The sequence below is a fragment of the Lissotriton helveticus genome, chromosome 3_1 (genome assembly GCF_964261635.1).
Source record: "Lissotriton helveticus chromosome 3_1, aLisHel1.1, whole genome shotgun sequence".
Lineage (NCBI taxonomy): Eukaryota > Metazoa > Chordata > Amphibia > Caudata > Salamandridae > Lissotriton > Lissotriton helveticus.
Window position 1 is genome coordinate 230,057,337 of NC_136061.1, and position 23,544 is coordinate 230,080,880.

The 23,544-nt window shown below is 49.4% G+C and overlaps 1 protein-coding gene across 1 annotated transcript in view; it reads left to right on the plus strand.

Moving 5' to 3' along the window:
- The window catches only part of ZZEF1 (zinc finger ZZ-type and EF-hand domain containing 1), a 1,627,273-nt gene that overhangs the window by 990,947 nt on the left and 612,782 nt on the right, over nucleotides 1-23,544 (plus strand). The window contains exon 40 of the mRNA XM_078679684.1: nucleotides 5,990-6,267. Within this exon, the coding sequence (XP_078535810.1) occupies nucleotides 5,990-6,267 (278 nt within the window). The remainder of the gene's footprint in view (nucleotides 1-5,989; nucleotides 6,268-23,544) is intronic.

Consider the following 23,544-nt stretch of genomic DNA (forward strand, 5'->3'; position numbering starts at 1 on the left):
GAGAGGCTAAAGGGAAAATGTGGGAAGATAAGTAAGATTGTAAAGCTGTTGATAGTAAAAGGTATTCATTAAAAAATGAATCAGGTAAATTATATTGTGACTTCAATTCCTGGAAGGGAATAACAGAATTATGTTTGATAAATTGATGAATACAAATAATTCCCTTTGCCTTCCTGTGTTTGCAATAAAATGATTTACGTTTATGTTTGATAAATTTGTTATACCAAATAGTTGAGGATAAAAACATTGATAGGAATCTAGCCCATCAGAAAAAATATTATATAGTAATTGTCGGGAGTATTTTAAGATAGGAGTATCTGATATGAAGGAACAATTAGACATATATATTATATCACAGAAAGACATTTTTTTAATAAGGAGCGTTCAAAAACAATCCAACAGGGGATAGGGATATCAGCAAAATCATAAGTTAAAGCAAAAAAAATATTTGGACCACAACTAAATTATTTGAGTGTATTTAACATGAAATGCCAGTTTATGCGATCAAAAGCCTTTTCTGCATCTAAACACAAAGCTGCAAGTGTTTATTTGTACTTGTTACCCAAGGAAATAACATTAGCGAACATGCGAGCATTGTCCAAAGCCAATCTGCCCTTAAGAAAACAAACCTGATCAGTTTTAACCAAAAGAGGGATGATACTTTCAAGGCAAGTGGCAAGAATTTTAGCAAATACCTTACAATCATAATTGATTAATGAAATGGAGCGATAGTTTTTGCAGAGGGAATGATCCTTGTCAGGTTTGGGAATAAGTACAATCAAGGCCTCCATAAATGAGCCAGATGCTTTGGAGTCAACAAGGAATGAGTTCAAAAGGACCAAGAGTTTGGTCGCAAAAATGGAGGCAAAAGTAGCAAACATTTCAACAGAAAGACCATCAGGACCCGGAGCTTTCGATTTTTTTTTTTAAGGATTTGATAGCTTCCGTTATCTCTTGAAGAGTAATCTCATTTTCTAGGAATTCAAATTTATCAAGAAGCAAAGGAGGACTAGGGAGGCCCGAAAAAGGTATGTAAATTTTGAGGAGAGGGATTCGTATCATCAGAATATAGTGACTGATAATAGAGACAATATCTTCATTAGAGGAAGCCAAATTATTAGTAAATTCATTGAGGATAGGACCTATATTTTTAGTTCAGATTTAATTTTTAAATGGCCAACATCTTACCAGCTTTATTCTGACCACCGTGGAGGATCGTGGATGGTTTTGGTCACTTTTGTAGACAACACGGGTTGGAGGTGAACACGGAAAAAACTAAGTTCATGATCTTCAACCCTCCGACCAAGACCAGACCCAATCCAAAACTGGGGGGAACCAGTCTGGAAAGGGTTTCTACCTTTACATACTTGGGGGTCTCACTCCAAGAAAATCTGACTTGGGATTCCCAGGTGGCAAGATCTAGGCTGAAACTCTCCCAGCTATCGGGCGCACTCCTGAGGGTATCCAACAAGTCCACCTTCAAGCCTGTCAGTCCGGCCCTGGAAATGTACAGGACTCAGGCGAAGGCGGCTGCCTCGTATGGCAGTGAGCTGTGGGGCCATAAAGCTGGGAAGGTCATGGCAGGGGTGGAAAATTGTTTCCTCAGACGTCTTCTTGCTCTCCCGCAAGGCACACCACTCCTCCCCCTAAGACTTGACCTGGGCCTCCCGTCAATCGCAGAGGACTTGCGGTCGAAACCGGTGAAGTACTGGCATCGGTTATGGTCCACTGAGGAGCTGCATCACTATAGGCAGGACCTCATACATGTCTTGAGGCTGGATGTTAATGGTAAGATCCCTTGGCTGGCACTTATCAAATCGGAATGTTCCAGCTTGAACTTGCCAGACCTATGGGATGACCCAGCTCAGGGATGTAGAAGGACTTCGCGCAAAACCCTGGCACAGCTCTATAAGAACAAAACCCTTGCTGATATGGACAGTGCATATGATAGTGGCACCCTGACGGGACGTTTTATTGTATCCAAAAATTCTTATGTTTTTGAACCCTTTATGGATTTTATTTACCCTCTTCTGGCGAGGAAATTGTTCCTGCAATGGAGGTTTGGCACGCTCCCTACTAAAGTTTTTACCCATAAGTGGTCGCTAGGGGGCGACAAGCTTTGCCCATGCTGTAAAGTCAAGGAAGAAGATGACTTGCACATAATGTTCTGTTGCCATGTTTACTGGAGCCCGAGGAGGCGCTGGCTAGCCCCTCTATGTCGGAATCTGGGCTTCAGTAACTATTTACAAGCCTACAGGGTGCTGAAAACTAATACCCTGGGCCACATTGTGTTTGCGGTTTCCAAATTCTTAATGGCAGCATGGATAATAAGGAAGAAAATGTCTGGTTAATCTATTTTACCATGCTTTTCTAAACACTGCAGGTCCAGTTGGTTTTTATTGTATATATTGTCTTTTATCTGTATGTATTTTTATTGCTTCTTTTATGGCCTATGTGGCCGAAATAAAGAATTTTTGGATTGGATTGGATTGGTATGTAAATTTTGAGGAGAGGGATTCGTATCATCAGAATATAGTGACTGATAATAGAGACAATATCTTCATTAGAGGAAGCCAAATTATTAGTAAATTCATTGAGGATAGGACCTATATTTTTAGTTCAGATTTAATTTTTAAATGGCCAACATCTTACCAGCTTTATTCTGACCACCGTGGTATTTGGACTTAATTTTGAGAAGAACATTACAAGCATTAGTTGTGGCAAGTTTATTAAGAGCCGATTTGGCTTTAATCCGTTCACGAAGAACCGATGGAGACTTAGAGATAAAGTAATTATGTTCCAATTGTTTAAGTTGCTGTAGTAAAATGGCATATTTGGCTTTAGCAATTTTCTTGATTTTTGCTGAATATGAAATAGCAAAAGCACGTAATGAAGCCTTAACCTCATCACTGCGGCGAAAATTCCGCCGCAGTGCTGAACATTCCAATCGCGGGCGTGGTCATGACGGCTCGTGGCCGTCATCAGCACCTGCCCACCATGACTCATGACGGCCGGGAGCCGTCATGAGCATCGTAGAGGTTAAAGGCATCCCAGTTATTAGTAATGGAAGTGTCCAATGGACTGTTAATAGTAAAAAAATCATTAATAAAGGTAGTGGCTTCAGTAACAAAAGTATTATCTGACAATAAAAAATTATAACGTTTCCAACGACCAAATTTTGGAGAACTCTGGAGAGCTCTACGGTAGAGAAAACGGGAGCATGATCAGAAATAAAAATAGATCCAATCTCATAGGAGTGAATGGATGGGAGTAGTTGTTTACTAACTAAAATATAATCAATTCTAGAACGAGTGTGGTGGACATTAGAAAAAAAGTAAACTCAAGGATGTCAGGGTTTCAGGTTTCAAACATCATATAATGAATGAGAGGCAATGGCAGATTGAAATGATTTATGAATGTTATCAGGGTTAAATTTGCATTTGGATTGTCTATCCGAAAATGGGTCTAACCATTGATTAAAGTCCCCTGCAACAATAATATTAGTGGTATCCATAGAGGATAGTAAAATCTTATTGTTGTTCCAAAACTCTGGATCTGGTTTAACAGGGCTGTAAATGTTCAAGAAGACAATTTCTTAATTTGTATAACAACCTTAGCCATTACCCAACGTCCATCTCTATCACATTGCGTAGATAAAATTTGTACATGGATTGATTTATGAAATAAAATAGCTGCACCACCTTTTCGATTGGAAGCTGGAGACAAAACAACTTGACCCACCCATTGTCTTTTCAATTTAAGTGATTCTACATCATTGCAATGCGTTTCTTGAATAAAAGAGACATGAGAGTTCAATTTAGATTTAGATAAGTGAGAGAGTACCTTTTGCCTTATGACGGGGTCTCCAAGACCACGAACATTCCACGTGACAACATTACACATAATGAAGGGAAGGTAGGGAAATACATGAATAGAGATGAAACACTTCAGGATAACGACTGGAAGCAAAACAATACCACTTATTAGATAAATACAAAAAACAAAACGTATAACAACAATTAATGATAATAGACAAAGGCATCAAGCAACAAAATAGATAAACGTAAACACTTAATGGAATATAAGGAAAGATATTTGTGAAGACAAAGGATCGATAATAAAGAAGCACCATAACAAAAGAGCATAGGAACAGTAGAATGATAGAGAGGAGAAAAATAGAGCGAGGAAAAAAGTAAGCAGATCAAGGAACAGAATCCAGATCTGAAGAAAAACGAGCAACAAGACGGATGGGACATGGTGACAACAAAAGCAGAGACTGCGATACAAATAAATAAATAATAATAAACCTCATAAATAAATAAATAGCCAATAATAATATGAAGTACATAGTTAAGATAGAAGAGAAAAAAGAAATAAATATATTTTAACAGAAGGAACATGTAAAAAGAGGGGAATAAAGGTAAAATGAGATGAGCAAGAACCAATTAACTGATAGAACTAAGAAAGTATACAACATTAATTTTCCATATTTCAAGGAGAGATATTATTAAGAAAGAGTCTCAGCTTGGCCGGATCTTCAAAAGAACGAGACCTTCCTTCGTGAGTAACTTTACAGAGACATGGGTGAAGAATACCATATTGAATGTTCAACTGTCTCATCTGGGGACAGAGAGACAAGAATTCTTTACGGCGTGCAGTCGTCATTTGAAACACCTTGCAAAATGAAAATATCATGACCTGACCATGTGAGGCATCGTTTGGATTTAACTGCTTTCAAGACATCCATCAACTCAGTAAACTCTAAGAAAAGCATGATGATACGACGTGGCTTATTAGAGTTAGGTTGAGGACGACCCAAACGATGTGCCCTCGATGAAGGGAAAATGGAAGATCCAATATTACCACAGTAGGAAAAAGCGTCGCCACAGAACAAAAAATACGATGAAAACTGTGAAACTAGTGAGTGAAGACATCAAAAAATGCATCTTTTTATATCAAAAAAATGGAAGGACATGGCATTAACAACCATAAGTGCCTCTTCACAAATGCTCCATGTGATTGCCTCAACGTTGATAGCAATAAGCTGCCATTTTAAAAGATTGTCTTTACTGTAAAAGAGAAAAATGGAAAAGCCTTCTCTGTAACTGTACATCTCCTCTTATTGCCACTCATAGGGAAAAGATGGAACAGCATTCTTTTGGAAATGGAGGAGGAATTAGACTTCTTATAATGTCAATAGAAAGAATATAAATAAAGGTGCAGCATTCATATTGAATGAAAGGATTCCACATTAGGGGACATACCAGCAGTTCAGGATCCAAAACAGAACTTGAGGTATAATTCCGTTGAAACGCGGGCGCCGCGAGTTAAAATAGCGGGCGCCCACGATTATGTGAGGGAATTAGCACCAATGGCGATTCCACGCTTCACCCTGGATGTAGAAGCAGGAAAAATCATCCGCTAGATGTAGCGCGGCTTCAGGGCATCGGGACCACCATCCCTGTTCGCAAACACCGACGCTCTGAGGCAACGGGAAACAAAGAAGCTCCGCGAGTTGGCGGAGCTCACCCAACGACTGCCATCTTACTACGGTGTCAAGCCACGCCCCCCAACTGACGGTGATGTTGACCAAAATTAATAATACTATCATTATTGTATTGTCATCTTTAATTTTCAGTGTCCCAAATGGTGTGGAAAATATGTTTATATTTTTTCTTTTTGATGTTTATCTTCAAAATTCAGACAGTAAATTGGAGTGAATGGGTTTACATTATTGAAAATTACTATTTCTGTAAATATGGGGATCTACTGCCATGCATTTGCCCATCTGTTAAATGTGTCTTCTAAATGCAGATCCATTGGTGCATTGAAAGGTCTTGATAACCTGTTACAGGCATGCATCATAAAAAAAGGTATTTTTTCTGGTGGTGGGATGTGTCTTTTGTCTTGATAAATGTATATATTCGAAGTGTCATTTCCATGTGTTTGAACATGCTTTTATGTGCTATTCCTTCTGTTTGCTTTCCAGAACTCCAACTTTTCTTTAAAGACCTTGGAACAGGTTATCCCACTAATGTTTCAGGTCGTAATTTCTAATGCTGGGCACTTGAATGAAACATATCATTTAACCTTGGGCCTTCTGGGGCAGCTGATCTTAAGACTTTCCCCTGCAGAGGTTGATGCTGCTGTAGCCAAAGTTCTGTCGGTCAAACATAGCTTCTTAGCTGCTGGTGATGGATCTACGTTACCACATGGTTGGAAGACTACCCAGCTTTTGTTCAATTTGGGAGCAGTCTGTCTGGACAGGTACTTCGTGCTGCTTTAGGTCTAGCAGTTTTTCTTTCTTTGAAGCTGCCCTGAAATGTGACCCTACCCTCCCACATAACATGTTCTCCCTACTTAGGCACATACGTACAATCATGTTTCAAATAATGCATGTTTAAATTGTATTGGCGCCTGCAATCGTCTGTTAAATAGACATTACATATGTTCTCCATGTTTTCTGTTCTCAAATTTGTTAATATTCTGCATGAATTACTTCAACACTGAAGTGCATTTTTGAAATCGAATCCATCACTAATGTGCCTCATATGTTAAAACTTCTGCATTTACTTCCACTAGACTGGTGTTATTTTGCTTGTGAGTAATTCAATTTAGCTGTGTAAGTTCACATTTTGTGCATTCTAAATCCGAGCATGCATGCTACTGTGCGAAAATGGCCCTTAGATTACAATAATTTTAGTCTGGCGTGTATAGAAGGAGGTAAAAACCAATCCTGTCTGCCAGCCGTGGATTATTTTTATAAAAATAGTTTTCTCTGCGATTCCTATAGCTAGTAGAGTGCATGTGTTACTGTTTCAGAGAAACTTAAAAATCAGAAGTAGGCTTTAATGATGTTGTGTTGGTAGTGAACCCAGATGAACATCTCTGAGGATGGCACACTCCCTGTGTACATTACCTTTATCTGAAAGAAACAGGTTAGTATTAGATTCCTTACCTTAGAATATCCCCAGGCGTCAGTCTGGATCCGGAAACTTTTGCGTAGCAGTACCCCTGCGCGTCGGTAGGCGTCGTCTGCAGGCGTCCCCTGCGGCTCCGCGTCCGTCGTCGGCGCCGTGATGACGTCGCTGGAGTATATAGACGCCGCCTCCGCGCGCTGACGTCAGTTCTTCTTTTTTCCGCGCCAGTTAGCGCAGATCCGAAGAGCAGTACTCCGGTCTTTTGACCAAGTTTTTTGTTGAATAAATCTTCTACGGTGCCGGTAGGATGCCCGGTTTCAAGAGTTGCGACAATTGCGACCGCATGATGTCGGTCACCGACCACCATCGACTCTGCCTCCGGTGTCTGGGCGTGGACCACGACGTGGAGTCCTGCGTCGACTGTCGGGCCTTGACTAGTAAAGCTAGGCGGGAGCGGTCCCGCAAGCTTCTCGAGCTCCGAGTGTCGGCCCCGCGTCGAGAGCGGTCCCGGTCCGGTCGGAGGTCGAGGGAGCGGTCGAGGGAACAATCGCGGAGCCGCCATGAGCGCTCCGGGAGTCGCCACCATTCCTCCGGTTCGTCAGGTAAGCGTAAGAAGTCGGTGCGTCGTCATCGCACCCCCGACTCCCCCCGACGCCCGCGTGATGCGGCCGGGGGTTCGGGTGGCCCCACCCCCGCGGCCCCGCGTGGGTCGCCGACGCCGTCTGCCCCATACCCGTCGATCCCTGGGGAAGGCACGTCGCGCGAGGAGATTGAGGCATTCCTCATGGCTATGAGGGCGAGGTCTCCTCCGGCGGGGCCTACGGCGCCTGCGGGCCCGTCGGTCCCATCTGGGGGCCCGAGCGGTTCGGGTGCTCCTGCCCCGACGCCGCCGGTGGCTCCGGCCCCGGCGCCGCTGGGCCCCTCAGGTTCGTCGCCGGCTGGTCTACCGGCCTCTCCGGCGTCGATTCCATTGGGCTGTCCCGTGGTGCCGCCCCCGCGCGACGCCGGGACTCCGCCGTCGGTTCCGGCCGGCGTCGGGTCCCCGGCGCCGGCGCCGCGCGGCGCCACCCCCATTCCCTCTCTGACTCCGGACGCGGAGTCGGACCGGCGTCGTCCGACGCCGGATCCGGCGCCGATGGGGCCCATTGACCCCGAGGAGCCAGTCTATATCGTCGACCCAGACTACGGCGATGAAGACGAGTATGGAGAGGGTTGGGAGGGGTCTGAGGACCCTTTATCCCGTGCCTGCCAGTATGACGTGGACTGGGTAGGTGACTTGGGTGATGCCAGTGGTCTGGACGAGTCGCCCAACCCTGGGTTTGTCTCGCCTTCCCCTGTGGCGTCTGAGGCGGGGGCTGCCTATTCGGTGGTCCTGATGAGGGCTGCCAAGGCCTTGCGCCTTGAGCCCCCCGTCGCTAAGGTCAAACCTAACATTCTGACCGAAGTGTTTAAACCGCAGTCATGCCCTCAGGAGCCTCTGCTGCCGTTTAATGAGGCCCTGACGGATGTCCTTTTGGGCACCTGGTCCAGGCCCGCTTCCGGTGCGCCGGTTGACCGGAACGTTGCCAGGCGTCACCGTCCGTGCTCGGACGACCCTGCCTTCCTCTCCACCCATCCCTCCCCGGAGAGTCTGGTGATCCAGGCCTCCACTTCACAGTCCGCATTTCCGTCGGCCCCGCCCGATCGGGAATCGAAGCGGTATGACCAATTTGGCAAAAAGGTCTTTTCCTCTTTGAGCGCTGGACTGCGGTCTTGTAATACCGCGTGCCTCTTGGGCCGCTACACCCACTCCCTGTGGGATACGGTCGCGGAGTGTCTGCCGCAGTGCCCGCAGGAAGTGCGGGACAAGCTCAACCAGGCCTTGGTTGAAGGCCGGGACGCGGCGAGGTACTCGATCAGGTGTGGTCTTGACACGACCGACTCGCTGGGACGGGCTATGTCCACGACGGTGGCGATTCGTCGCCATGCTTGGCTGAGATCTGCCAACTTCTCGCCGGACGTCCAGAATGCCCTCATGGACATGCCATTTGATGGCAGTCGCCTGTTCGGTGACAAGGCGGACAACGCGCTTGAGCGCTTCAAGGACTCCAGGGTCACGGCCAAGTCCTTGGGTCTTTCTACCCAGCGCCAGCAGACTGGTTCGTTTCGCCCCTTTCGTGGCCAAGGAAGGGGCGGTCCCACTCGAGCTGCCAGCCACGCGCCGCAGAACGCTCCCCAGCGCGGTGGCGGCCGTGGATTCCGCCGTGGTGGCGGTAGAGGGCAGCGGCGAGGTCAGTCCACACCTCCCCCCGCTGCAGCCTCCAAATCTTCCTAGTCCGAGCTTTCGAGCTCACGTGACGCCAGTGGGTGGCAGGGTTCGCCATCACCACTCCCGCTGGCGCGCGATTACATCGGACAGGTGGGTGCTGCAGCTCGTCCGAAGGGGCTACTCCCTCCCCTTCGAGTCCACTCCTCCAGCCATGCCACCGCAGAACCACCGTGTGTCGGGGGACCACTTGACACTTCTGCAGGAGGAAGTTACGGCCCTCTTGGCCAAGGGGGCCATCGAGCGCGTTCCTGGGACAGAAGTAGGGTGTGGTTGCTACTCCCACTACTTTCTGGTGCCCAAGAAGGACAAAGGAGGCCTCCGTCCTATCTTGGACCTAAGGGACGTCAACGGCTTCCTCCGGAAGGAGAAGTTCAAGATGTTGACTTTGGCTCAGGTCTTGGCTGCTCTAGACCCACAAGACTGGATGGTAGCGTTGGACTTGCAGGATGCGTATTTTCACATCCCCGTCCTGCCGGCCCACCGGCGTTACCTGCGGTTCACGGTAGGCCAGGAGCACTTTCAGTTTATCGTGCTCCCATTCGGCCTTACCAGCGCCCCACGGGTGTTCACGAAAGTGATGGCGGTGGTCGCAGCTCATCTGCGCCGGTTAGGGGTTTCAGTCTTCCCCTACCTCGACGACTGGTTGTTGAAGGCGGGCTCGCCCCAAACAGTCGTCCACCACCTTCAGATGACGGCAGACCTCCTGCACGAGCTGGGGTTTTCCATCAATGTGCCGAAATCACACCTGTGTCCCTCTCAAAAGCTCCTTTTCATCGGAGCGGTTCTCGACTCGGCGCAGTTTCGGGTTTATCCTCCGGAACGGCGGGTTCGGGATATTCAGGCTCTGATTCCCATCTTTCAGCCGTTTTCCAGGGTTTCGGTCAGGTTGACGCTACGGCTTCTGGGGCTGATGGCCTCCTGCATCCTACTCGTGCATCACGCCAGGTGGCGGATGCGGGCTCTGCAGTGGGACCTGAAGTTTCAGTGGGCCCAGCATCAGGGCAACCTATCCGACCATGTCCTGATCTCGGAGGGCACTGCGAGACAGTTGCAGTGGTGGCTTACGGACCGCGATTGGGTCAGAGGCAGATCCCTCTCCCTTCCCCAACCGGAGCACGTGGTTGTGACGGACGCGTCCCTCCAGGGCTGGGGTGGCCACTTGGGAGAGGCGGAGATCAGAGGCATCTGGTCTCCGGCGGAGTCCCGGCTCCATATCAACCTGTTGGAGCTGCGGGCGATTCGCCTAGCACTAAAGGCATTCCTCCCCTTTGTCAACGGGAGTGTAGTGCAGGTGTTCACGGACAACACCACCGCCATGTGGTATTGCAACAAACAAGGCGGGGTGGGGTCGTGGACCCTTTGCCAGGAGGCTCTGCGCCTCTGGCAATGGCTGGAACTTCAGGGTGTGACTCTGACGGTTCAACACCTGGCAGGTTCTCTGAACGCCAGGGCGGACGAACTCAGCCGTCGGTGCTCGGTGGATCACGAATGGCGTCTGAACTCGGACGTGGCGAGCGGCCTCTTTCAGCAATGGGGAGAGCCGTGGTTAGATCTATTCGCCACAGAAGAGAACGCGCAATGTCATCAGTTCTGCGCGTTGGAGTTTCCAAGACGGCACTCGCTCGGCGACGCCTTTCGGCGCGAGTGGAGCTGCGGTCTGTTGTACGCCTTTCCGCCTATACCACTTCTGCCCAGAGTGCTGAAGAAGATCAGGCGCGACCGGGCCCAAGTTATCCTTGTGGCTCCGGACTGGGCTCGAAGATACTGGTATCCCGAGCTACTCAGCATGTCAGTCGGTCCCTCGTTCCGCCTGCCCCTTCAGGAGGACCTTCTGTCGCAGCAGCAGGGGACGGTCCTCCACCCGAACCTGTCCAGCCTCCACCTCCAGGCGTGGAGTTGAGCGGCGGCAGTTGAGGCCATTCGACTTGCCTCCTGAAGTCTGTGATGTGATTCTGGCAGCCATGCGTCCCTCCACGAAGTCGGTATACGCCTGCCGGTGGAACAGATTTGTGGCATGGTGCACAGCAAAGGCTGTGGATTCCCTTTCTGCCCCTCTTTCCGAGGTTCTCCTCTTCCTTCTTTCTCTTGCCCAGCAGGGCTCTGCTCTGGGCACTATCAAGGGCTACCTTTCTGCCCTTTCCGCCTTCTTAAGGCTACCTGATCAGCCATCTTTATTCAAGTCCCCTATTGTACTGAGGTTCTTGAAAGGCATCACGCACATGTATCCACCAGTTCCGTTCGTGATGCCTCAGTGGGACTTGAATCTGGTTCTGACATTCTTGATGTGTGCTCCCTTTGAGCCGCTTCATTCCTGTCCTCTCCGTCTTCTCACTCTTAAGACGGCCTTCCTGGTTGCCATCACCTCTGCCAGGAGAGTGAGTGAGCTCCAGGCTCTTTCTGTCAAACCTCCTTTCTTGTCCGTCCATCCTGACAAGGTGGTTCTTAGGACTAGGCCTTCTTTCCTGCCCAAAGTAGTTTCTGCTTTTCACATCGGGCAGTCCATCACCTTACCCTCCTTCTTCCCGCCTCCGCATCCTTCAAAAGATGAAGAGCGGCTCCATCGTCTGGACTCAAAACGTGCGCTTTCATTTTATATGGATCGCACACGCCAGTTCCGGGTGGATGACCAACTGTTTGTTGGCTACGTGGGTGAGAAGAAGGGAAGGGCGGTACAGAAACGCACCATCTCTCGGTGGGTCGTCCTGTGCATCAAAGCATGCTACTCTTTGGCTCGGAAGGAGCCTCCTGTTGGGCTGAGGGCCCATTCCACTCGGGCTACGGCGGCTACTACTGCCCTGGGCCGGGGAGTCCCTTTGCAGGACATTTGCCAGGCGGCTACGTGGGCCTCGCTGCACACCTTTGCGAGGCACTACTGCCTGGACAGTCAAGTCCGGAGGGATGGCTTCTTTGGCCGTTCGGTCCTCCAGGACTTTCTGGTGTAGGTTGTATTGGTTCGCAGACCCACCACCGGGGTTGGTATTGCTGGGGTATCTATTCTAAGGTAAGGAATCTAATACTAACCTGTTTCTTTCAGATGAACAAGTTACTTACCTTCGGTAACGATATATCTGTAAGAAACAGTAGTTAGTATTAGATTCCTTACCGCCCCACCCATCCTCCCCGTTCTGCGAACTGATACCTAGGGTTAAGGACATCCCTTTCAGGGCCCTAGTTTCAAATGGCACCAGTGTTGGTTCTCACATGGCTCTGCGTGTTCTGGCGCGGAAAAGCTGTGTGCAAAGAACTGACGTCAGCGCGCGGAGGCGGCGTCTATATACTCCAGCGACGTCATCACGGCGCACGACGCCGACGACGGACGCGGAGCCGCAGGGGACGCCTGCAGACGACGCCTACCGACGCGCAGGGGTACTGCTACGCAAAAGTTTCCGGATCCAGACTGACGCCTGGGGATATTCTAAGGTAAGGAATCTAATACTAACTACTGTTTCTAACAGATATATCGTTACCGAAGGTAAGTAACTTGTTCGTCCTGATCATGAAGTCATAGAAAAATAGCAAGGGCTGGCATGCCTTTCTGCCCTCATCATCTGGAGGTAATGTCACTTGCGATACTTCCCTTGAAGATTAGGGAGCACTTCTGGACTTGCTTTCGAGGTCGGTAGACTGTAATGTGAGTCTGAAAATATGGTACATGTAAATGTGCTGGAGCTGCAGCAGTCAAATTGAGAGGGTTCCAGGATAAAGTTACAGGAAGGATATTAGCAGACATTTCCAAATGTTCTGCTTATTGAGCTAGGGGCCATCACCTTGATGATAATTTCCAGAGAAGCACAAGATATTTGGACTTTGGTTGTCAAACAGAACATATCTGGGGCTAAGTCGCGCATGTGTAAATCCCACTTCATTCATTCATTCATCTGTGACAGTACACTGCCGGGAATAAAGAACAACATAGCAAATGATCTCCGCGGGTCAGTTGTCTGAGAGTAACAAGTGTTAACTGAATCATGTGCTATGGAAAACTTCTTTGAACAGTTGGTGTGCTGAAAATAGGCATGGAAAAACAGCAAATGCTCTGTCTTCACTTCCAAATTTGAGCAACCAGGATTACTGGGCGATGCAAACTCTATAGAGGGTAAGGAGAGTTTCACTGTGCATTACCAATGAAGCATCTGCTTTATGAGCTGATTCAGAGACTGTTACTGTGCAGGTTTTCGTGTGGTTCTAGTGGCTCTAAATTGGGTGAAACAAACTTGCTTTCTAGACTTGTTTCATGTGCCAAAGCATCCTCCGTTTCAGCTTCCAGCTGCCAGTTGTGCTGATCATGGGCGCAGGCCGGATTTTTTATTTGCACGAATCATTCAGACCTTAGGTTTGGCTACTTATGCTTATCAAAGGAATGCATGAAGTTTCTGGCAAGGGGTAGCAACACTACTAATGATCTCAAATGGAACACATTCTATGACTGGTGATTGTTTGACAGGCTTACATCCAATGTTGATTGAACTGAGTGGCTTGTTGCTTTCTGTCGTGGACTTGGCAGAGTCTGATATTTTCACATGCATTTAGAAAGTGCATTAATCTTTTGCATCTTTCTTTAGGAAGAAGACCTGACTGAAATGGAAACTCAGGCTTGAAACTATGCTCTAAAGCAATGTAATTTTGATAAAGTGTACTTGACCTCTAAGGATGTTAGAGTGCAATTTTAAAAATAAGCCCAAAGGTTTTGAGAGATTAGATTACAATTACAGAGAATATTTTAAATGATAGACACAAACATCAATTGAAATATGTTATATTTTGTTACAGAGATTCGATACAGATGTAGTCAGGCTGGAATCTGTCGATCTTCTGAGGTCTGAAGCACAGAGGACTGTACACCTTGGTCAGCACCACATACTAGGGCTAGAGACCCATAGATTCAGCAAGGCAGTTAATGATACTTCTAGTTGGAAAGATAATGAGGCTGTCTAATTTGGTTGGGTATTTCAGAATTACGTTTTTGGAGATAGAGGTAAGATAATCTGAAGATCCTATGTACTTGGCTGTAGTGTAGTGAAGGATGGCAGGGAGTTGTGAAAGTAAAAGGTTGTCTGCTGGGTCAGGTTTAGCTTATGGAAACAACCATTGTGCCTATTATTAAGGTTTTCAGAGATAAGGCTAATTGCTGGGCAAGACGGACATGTTGGTTTGCACAATGGTGAGTTGAGGAGAGTCAGACATGGGGTAAGGGAACGGGGAAGTGAAGATATGGCTTTCAGAATTATACGGCACCCCACTGTTCAAATCACAGTTCTCCAGAAAGAGTTGATGTAGATATATTCTTAATTTTATTTTCAATCTTCGTATGTATCCAGGTCATCTTACACAAAATATTGCCAACACCTGTTTCGTCTTTTGAAGGTATACTACTGATTTCATTAGGGCTACAAGATAAATCATAATCAACCTTAGTTCCTTTCATTGTTGTCCAACCCAAAATTAGTTATGACTGCGGTCATAACCATCGGTGAAGAGTGTGTATAGACCCCAAAACGGAAAGTAGTACTTGGGTATTGTCATATATACCCAATGTGACCATGTTTCAGTGCCATAGTTCCACCTCGGAACAGTCTTATAATCAAAGTGAGCAACTATCATCAAAATGTACTAATCTATCATAAACGAAAAGGATTGAAGGTGAAGCTCACGTTCCCTATTGTGTAAACTCTTGCCATGCCTCTCGCCACAATATTGTGATCAGACCTTAAAGCAATCAATTGGCGGTCTATTCCTATTCAAGGAATCCAAACCTACTTACCTAATGTTCTATTGCCAATGACCTGTAGTATTGAGTATACAATATTAACTAGTGCATTCCAATATAGTAAATCGACAAAATAAATACTGTTAATGGTCCAATGTGCGACCAAATTCAGTGTTAGACCCATTAGAGTCGACTTCTTACCGTATTTTCCACTGTGGCCGCCAACCCATATCACAGGCAACTTCTTCAATCAAAATCTTTTTATGTGTATAGTCTGTAAAGAAATGCACAAGTTAATACATGTGTAACGATATATGTGTAAGAGACATTAGTTAATGATATATTCCTTACCTTAGATAGATTCCTTACCTTAGAATATCCTCAGGCGTCAGACTGGATCCAAATAGTTTTGCTTAGCAGTACCCCTGCGCGTCAGTAGGTGACGTCCTGCGGCTCCACGTCTGTCACTGGCATCGTAAGCGCCGAGATGACGTCACAGAGAATACTTAAAAGCCACCCATGCATGCTGACGTTAGTTCTGTACACGACATTCCGTGCCAGGAACGCAAAGCCATGCAAGATAGTGACCATTGGTGTATAAAACTAGGGCCCTAAAAAGGGATGACCTTAACCCTAGTAATCAGTTCGCAGAATGGGGAGGATGGTTGGGGCGGTAAGGAATCAAAAACTAATGTCTCTTACAGATATATCGTTACACAAGTAGTAACTTGTGCATCTGAAAGAGACACGTTAGTGATAGATTCGTTACCTTAGAATACATAACCCAGCAATACCAACCCCGGATGTGGGTCTGCGAACAATATTACACCAAGAAGTAACGGAGAACAGAATGGCCAAAGGAGCCGTCTCTCCGGACTTGACTGTCAAGGCAGTATTGTTTGGTAAAAGTGTGGAAAGAGGCCCACGTAGCTGCCTGACAAATGTCCTGCAAGGAACGCCACGTCCCAAGGCAGTAGTGGCTGCAGTTGCCCTGGTCGAATGGGCACGCAGCCCCACAGGAGGCTCCTTCTTGGCCAAGGAGTAACATACTTTGATGCACAGAACGACCCACCAGGAAATGGTCCGTTTGTGCACAGCCTGACCTTTTTTGGCGCCCACGTAGCCTACAAAGAGCTGATCATCCACCCGGAACTGTTGTGTACGCTGCAGATAGAATGCAAGCGCCCATTTTGGGTCCAGCCAGTGGAGCCTCTACTCTTCCCTTGAAGGATGCGGAGGTGGAAAGAAGGTGGGCAAAGTGATGGTCTGCCCGAAGTAGAAGGGCGCGACCACCTTTGGCAAAAAAGGACGGGTTCTCAGAACCACTTTGTCCGGATGAACAGAAAGGAAAGGAGGTTTGGAAGAAAGAGCCTGGAGCTCACTCACTCTTCTGGCAGAGGTGATAGCAACCAGGAAAGCAGTCATTAAGGTGAGACAGTTATGAAGGGGCTCGAAGGGAGCGCACATCAGAAACGTCAAGACAAGGTGTAAATCCCATTGAGGCATGATGAACGGCATGGGAGGGAACGTGTGCATAATGCCCTTCAGAAAACTTTAAACAACCGGGGACTTAAAAAAGAGAAGGCTTATCAGGAAACCGTAGAAAGGCGGAAATGGCCGAGAGATAGCCTTTAATAGTGCCCATAGCAGAACCCTGCTGGGCCAGAAAAGAAGGAACAAAAGAACCTCGGAAAGAGGGGCAGAAAGGGGATCCACAGCCTTTGCTGCGCACCATGCCACAAATTTGTTCCACCTGCAGGCGTATACCGTTTTAGTGGAGAGAGGCCTGGCTGCCAAAATGACATCACAGACTTCAGGAGGAAGGTCGAAAGCTGTCAACAGTCGCCGCTCAATCTCTACGCATGGAGGTGGAGGCTGGACAGGTTTGGGTGGGGACCGTCCCCTGCTGCTGCAACAGAAGATCCTCCTGAAGAGGCAGTCGAATTGGGCGATCGATCGCAATGCTGAGTAGCTTGGGATACCAGTATCTTCGTGCCAAATCCGGAGCCACAAGGAAGACTTGGGCCCGGTTGCGCAGAATCTTCTTCAGCACTCTGGGCAGAAGTGGTATAGGTGGAAAGGCGTACAACAGACCGCAACTACACTCACGATGAAAAGTGTCGCCGAGGGAGTACCGCCTTGGAAATTCCAAAGTGCGCAGGACTGATGACATTGCGCGTTCTCTTCAATGGCGAGTAGATCTTACCAGGGCTCTCCCCACTGCTGAATGAGACCTTGCGCCATGCCCTAGGTCAGACCCATTCATGATCCATCAAGCACCGGCGGCTGAGTTCATCTGCCCTGGCGTTCAGAGAACCTGCCAGGTGTTGAACCACCAAGGTAGTGCCTTGATGGTCCAGCCACGTCCAGAGGCGCAGAGCCTCCTGACATAGAGTCCAGGACCCCACCCCGCCCTGTTTGTTGCACTACCACATGGCGGTGGTGTTGTCCGTGAACACCTGCACCACACTTCCCCGGACAGAGCGAAGGAATGCCTCCAGTGCAAGTCGGATCGCTCGCAGCTCCAAAAGGTCTCTGCTGGAAATCAGAGGCCTCTGATCTGAGCCTCCCCCAAGTGGCCTCCCCATCCCAGGAGGGAGGCGTCCGTCACCACTGTGGGCTCCGGTTGGGGAAGGGAGAGGGAGCTACCAGTGACCCAATCTCGATTCGTGAGCCACCACTGCAATTGTTGAGCCATGTCCTGCAAGATCTGGACATGATCGGAGAAGTTGCCCTGATGCTGTGCCCACTGGAACTTCAGGGCCCACTGCAGAGCCCGCATATGCCATCTGGCATGTGTCACCAGCAGGATGCAGGAGGCCATGAGGCCCAGAAGCCAGAGGTTCAACCTGACAGAAACCCGGGATAGAGGCCGAAGGATCAGAATCTTAGCCTGAATATCCCAGACTCGCTACTCGGTAGGATAAACCCGAAACTGTGTTGAATCCAGAACCGCTCCGATGAAGGGGAGCTTCTGAGAGGGACTCAGGTGCGACTTTGGCACGTTGATGGAAAACCCCAGCAGATGCAGGAGGTCGGCCATAGTCTGAAGGTAGCCCACAACTGTTTGGGGCGAGCCCGCCCTCAACAACCAGTCGTCGAGGTAGGTGAAGACAGACACCCCTAACCTGCGCAGGTGAGCTGCGACCACTGCCATCACTTTCGTGAACACCCGAGGGGCGCTGGTAAGGCCGAAGGGGAGCACGGCAAACTGAAAATGCTCCTGGCCTACCGTAAACTGCAGGTAACTCCAGTGGCCCAGCAGCACGGGGATGTGAAAATAGGCGTCCTGCAAGTCCAACGCTACCATCCAGTCTCCAGGAGCCAGGACCTGAGCCAGAGTCAGCATTTTGAATTTCTCCTTCTGGAGGAAGCGATTGCAAGTCCAACGCTACCATCCAGTCTCCAGGAGCCAGGACCTGAGCCAGAGTCAGCATTTTGAATTTCTCCTTCTGGAGGAAGCGATTGACGTCACGGAGGTCCAAGATGGGGCGCAGGCCCCCCTTGTCCTTTTTTTTGGGACCAGAAAGTAGTGGAAATAACAACCACTCCCTACTTTCTGCCCGGGAATGCACTCAATGGCCCCCTTGGCCAAGAGGGCCATGACTTCCTGTTGGAGAAGAACCAAATGATCCCCCGACATGCGGTGGCACCGAGGTGGCATGGCTGGAGAGGGGGACTGAAAGGGAAGGGAGTAACCCTTGCGGATGATCTGCAGCATCCACCTGTCCGATGTGATATCGTGCCCGTGGGGGAGGTGTTGCAGTTCCTGCCACCCACCGGTGTGGGGTGCTCCACGAAGGACAGACTAGGAAGGTTTGGAGGGAGGAACAGCGGGGGTGGAGGCGGACTGACCCGCACGCTGACTCTCTGTCCCGCCTCTGCGGAGGCTGCAACCACGGCCACGCTGAGGCTTGTTCTGCACAGGCTTGTTGAAAGAACGTGCCTGGGTGCCTCTGCCCTGGTCACGAAAGGAACGAAAACCAGGAGTGGCCGGGTTCTTTGCAGAAAGACCCATGGACTTGGCCCGCGAGTCCTTAAAGCGCTCCAGTGCACTGTCTGCCTTATCGCCAAACAGGCCGTGCCATCAGAGGGCATGTTCATGAGCGAGCCCTCATCGGGCGATAACCCAGTCGAACGCAACCAGGCGTGGTGTCGCAAAGCCACAGCCGTAGAAATCGCCCCGCCCAATGAGTCGTCGGTGTCCAAACCACACAGAATGGCGAACTTAGCCGCATCCTTACCCTCAGCAATCGCCTGAGAAAGGACAGCCTGGACCTCCTCAGAACACTGAGGCAACACCTGAGCAACAGAATCCCACACTGCGTGGGAGTAGCAGCCCAATAAGCAGATTGTGTTCACTGACCGCAGCTGGCCGAAGAGAACAACCGCTTACCAAACTGTTACAGCTTCTTAGAGTCCTTATCTGGTGGGGCCGTGGGAAAGGCACTCTGCGTTGTCGAGGCCTGGATTACCAGACTCTCAGGCGTGGGATGAGTGGTAAGAAAGGCGGGGTCGTAAGGTGCTGGGTGGTGGCGTTTGGCGATATTCTTATCCACAGTTATCCACAGGGGCCCCCGTGGTCGGCCGCAACCAAGTGCCCATGAGGAATTCGGTAAGGGTGTCATTAAAGGGAAGCAACGGCTCTGATGAAATAGACGCCGTCTGTAGCACCTCGGTGAGGAGGTTGGTTTTGTGGGCCACTGTGGGGAGGTCGAAGTTGAGGGCCTCAGCAGCCCGACAGAGCCCAATCGTGTAGGAAGCGCCCTCCTCCATTGTAGGTGGGGGAGAGGCAAACCCCGGGTCAGAAGAGACATCGAGGTCACCGTGTCTTCCAGGTCGTCCACCCAATCCTGCTCGGAGTCACACTTGCGGGCAAGGAGATCTTCGGATCCTTCCCAGTCCTCCTCCGCCTTCGGCACAGGAAGGGATGGTCGCGACGGCAGGGCCGGAGCCGGAGAACGACAAACCGTGCCGGAAACGGTGCCGGCCAGGGCTGGACCGGTGCCATCTCCCAATGCGGATCCCAGTCGGAACAAAATGTTCCTGGAACCAGGGCAAGGGCAGAATGAACGGCACCCAGTGTGGCGCCGAGGGCGGTGCTGGGGCCAGAGCCGGCAACGCTGCACCTCATGGCGCCGAGGCCGAGCCAACGGCGTTGGATCCTGTGGCGCCGGGGCTGATCCTGCCGCCGGGCCGACAGGATCTGGGCGTGGGACTGCGGGACCTGAAGGCACGACGGCGGGAGCCCAAGGCCTAAAAAGGCGGTCAATGGCAGCAAGAAACTCTTGCACCTGTTCGGGAGTCGCCGACGGACCTAGGTAGGGCGGGTAGACCGTGGGACTCCCAGGCTCCAGAGGAGCCGCAGGGGCAGAGCCCCTGTCCCCCTTGTCCGCCTCCGAGGAGCGACGGGGCGTCGTCGGAGAGCGAACACGCTTCTTCGACTTCTTTTCATGACGTCGCTTACCAGATCCCGAAGGCGTAGACTTGGAGCACGAGGTGCGACGGCGGAGCGGCCCTTAGACTCGGAGCGGCGGTGTGACAAATGCCGGACCTCCAGCCATTTCTGGCGCCGCTCCCTCAAAGCCTTCGGGGCCATGGCTCGACAGTTCCGGCAGTCCCAAGAGTCGTGATCAGTCTCCAGGCAGTAGAGGCAAACATCATGGGGGTCCACCACCGACATATTACAGCGGCAAGCCCCACAGGACTTAAAGCCAGGCAACCTTACATGCAGCAGGAGAAAAAATAGGGAGACAAAAGTCTCAAAAAGTCAGTCAAAAAGTGACTAAGGTACGTGCTTAATCCGGATCTGCGCTTGCTGGCATGGAAAAAGAAAGAACTGACGTCAGCGCCCATGGTTGGCGCCTAGGTATTCTACGTGATGTCATCTCGGCACTTACGACGCCAGTGAAGGACGCGGAGCCGCAGGACCCCTCCTACTGACACGCAGGGGTACTGCTAAGCAAAACGTTCCGGATCCAGTCTGACGCCTGGTGATATTATAAGGTAAAGAATCTATCTAAGGTAAGGAATCTATCACTAACGTGTCTCTTTCAGATATTTAATTGTCATAGCGTCCTAATACTGGCCAAATGCAAAGACATGTCAGAACCCTCACTATGTCCTCCAAAATGTACTAGATCAAATTCACCCCTGCCGTCCACCAGCAAGCCAATATAACGCAGGGGACCTATCCCTAAGAGTATCTGATGAATCTCTGTGAGGTTTGAATCCCGGCGCCCTGAGATTCGCTCTACCCCGAACGATTGAACGATGGCGGATGGCGCAGTTGAGGATCTGCTTTTGCTGACTTCTTGGGGGAATACCTGCTTCGCACCCGGGGCAGTCAGTTGACGTTCTGGCTGGGGGGTGAACGGACTGATAAGCTGCACGGGCACCGATGCAAGATTGTCCTCACCCTCCACTCTGGCGGCATTAACTGATGTGCAACCGCCCAGAGCTGGGCTGAAATCAGCTTCTCTCTCCCTCGGCGCTGGGTCTCTGCCCTCCCAACGATCCTGATGCTGTGGGGGGTGTGCCGAACCCAAGGGGCTGTCATGTAGGTCCTATATAAACTATTCAGGATCTGCGCGTTCAGAGCACATACACTGTAGGATTAGTGACAGACTGACTCTGAGCACCCCCACCGGGTTTGTTGGCCTTCTGTATCAGCTTGCTCACAGTGCCACTATAATCTCCTCTTACCAAGGAGAGAATAGTTTTTGGCAACCATCGAACATAACAACCCTGATCCCTCAGGACCATGGAAACAATATGCTACTTTTTGCTCAGTCACTCGTGCTTACTTAGTCTATCTCAGAATGGGTGTAGGTGTTGAGCCAAAAATCTCTCTAGGATAAAGTCAACCCCATTACCTGAAGTGAGAGACTGTGGGACCCCGTCCTGGTCTCAAGCTGGACACCTCAAGGGATGTTAGACCACTGCGAGCTGGAGTGTCTGCATGCAGGAACCTCAGCGTCTGTGGTCAGTGTGTCGGCTGGGAAGTCTCGGTCTCCTCTGTCTACACCAGCAAGATGTGATGTATATATACCCACAGGTCTCCCCAGGGGTCCTACCTTGCTGTATTACTGTGTCCGCCTAAGGATGACGTCGGGTGTAAACTTTATACATAGATATTATACAGGCGAAGGTAGTCCTGCTATTCTTCCAAGAATCCTCATGTATAATGTATGAGATTTCGAACTAGGGAAAACCCGCGTTATGAATGCAGGGTCGTATCTAGGTAAAAGGTCAGTCCCTGTAAACAGTTATAAGTGTAATGTAGGGAAGAATATAGGTGAAGGGTTATGAAGTTACCTGGGACTATAGCAGGGTACCTATATGGAATACAATAGGGCGCTGTGGCGACGATTGCTGAGAAGCTGCACGTGGCATAGCATAAATTGGACACTACTACACTGCCTTCCACCAGTAGCCCAATATAACCCAGGGGGCTATCCCTGAGAGTATTGGATTAATCTTCGTGAGGTAGGAATCCCGGCGCTCTGAGATTTGCTCTACCCCGTGAGATTGTATGATTGCGGATGGCGGAGTTGAGACTCAGCTGTTGCTGACTTTTTGGGGGAATACCTGCTGTATAGCGGCCCGCACTCTGGCCAATACCCCAGGACAGCAATGGGGAAAACCGACTGCAAACAGCTGAAAAATATAATTTGAGGGCAGACGAATGGGTAGTGCTGGCAAGCCGCCGGTGCTGGTGGAAGAGCAGCCTACACAGGCCACAGAGCCAAGCGTTAGTGAGGAGGATATCTGCTTCCTCTTATTGGACGTCAAGACCAGTCTGCCTTCAAAAAAATGCCAAAATTGGTAACCTCACTGCCCGACTAGATAAGGTTAACCAAAAGGTTGAGGCGCATGATAACAGAATCACACAACTGGAAACCGGAGTGTCCCACTCTGAGGACACGCTTGCCAGCGATGCTAAAAGCTGTTAGAAATGGACAAAGTGCTGGAACTAATCTGTGCCAAAAATGAAGATTTGGAATTGCATTCCCGACAGAACAACATCTGAATTACTGGCATACCAAAATCAACAGTGAATTAAATAATGGAGGACTACCTTGAATCCATGCTTTGTGAACTGTTCGGACGGGTGCTATCACAATGTTTATTGTTGAGAGAGCACACCGCTCGTTGGACCAACGCCCTCCACTGGGAGCCCCAGCGAGGACGATAATTGCACGCCTTTTGAACTACCGCGACAGGGATGCGATCTTGCGCAGAGAAATGGGAGAAGTCAAACATCAGGGCAATACCTTGACCTTTTACCCGGAATTTACTCTGACGGTTATGACCTCCAGAAATTAATTCCTGCCTGCAGTTAGGGATTCCCTATGCTCTCCTCTACCCAGCCAAAATTTGCATCACTTGTGGGACAAACCTCAATTCTTCACTGACCCTAAAGCTGCACTCACCTATGCGAAACAGATCAGTAAAGAAAGAAAACTGTCTCCCGCTACATCTGATCGAAGGGAGGGTGGGGGATCCAGTGACATTGACTGAAGCAAAGACCAGTGATGCAAATTCAGTGATGTAATAAAATGCGAACAGGGGAAAGAACAGTCAAGCTGTACTATACTTTTGCTGGT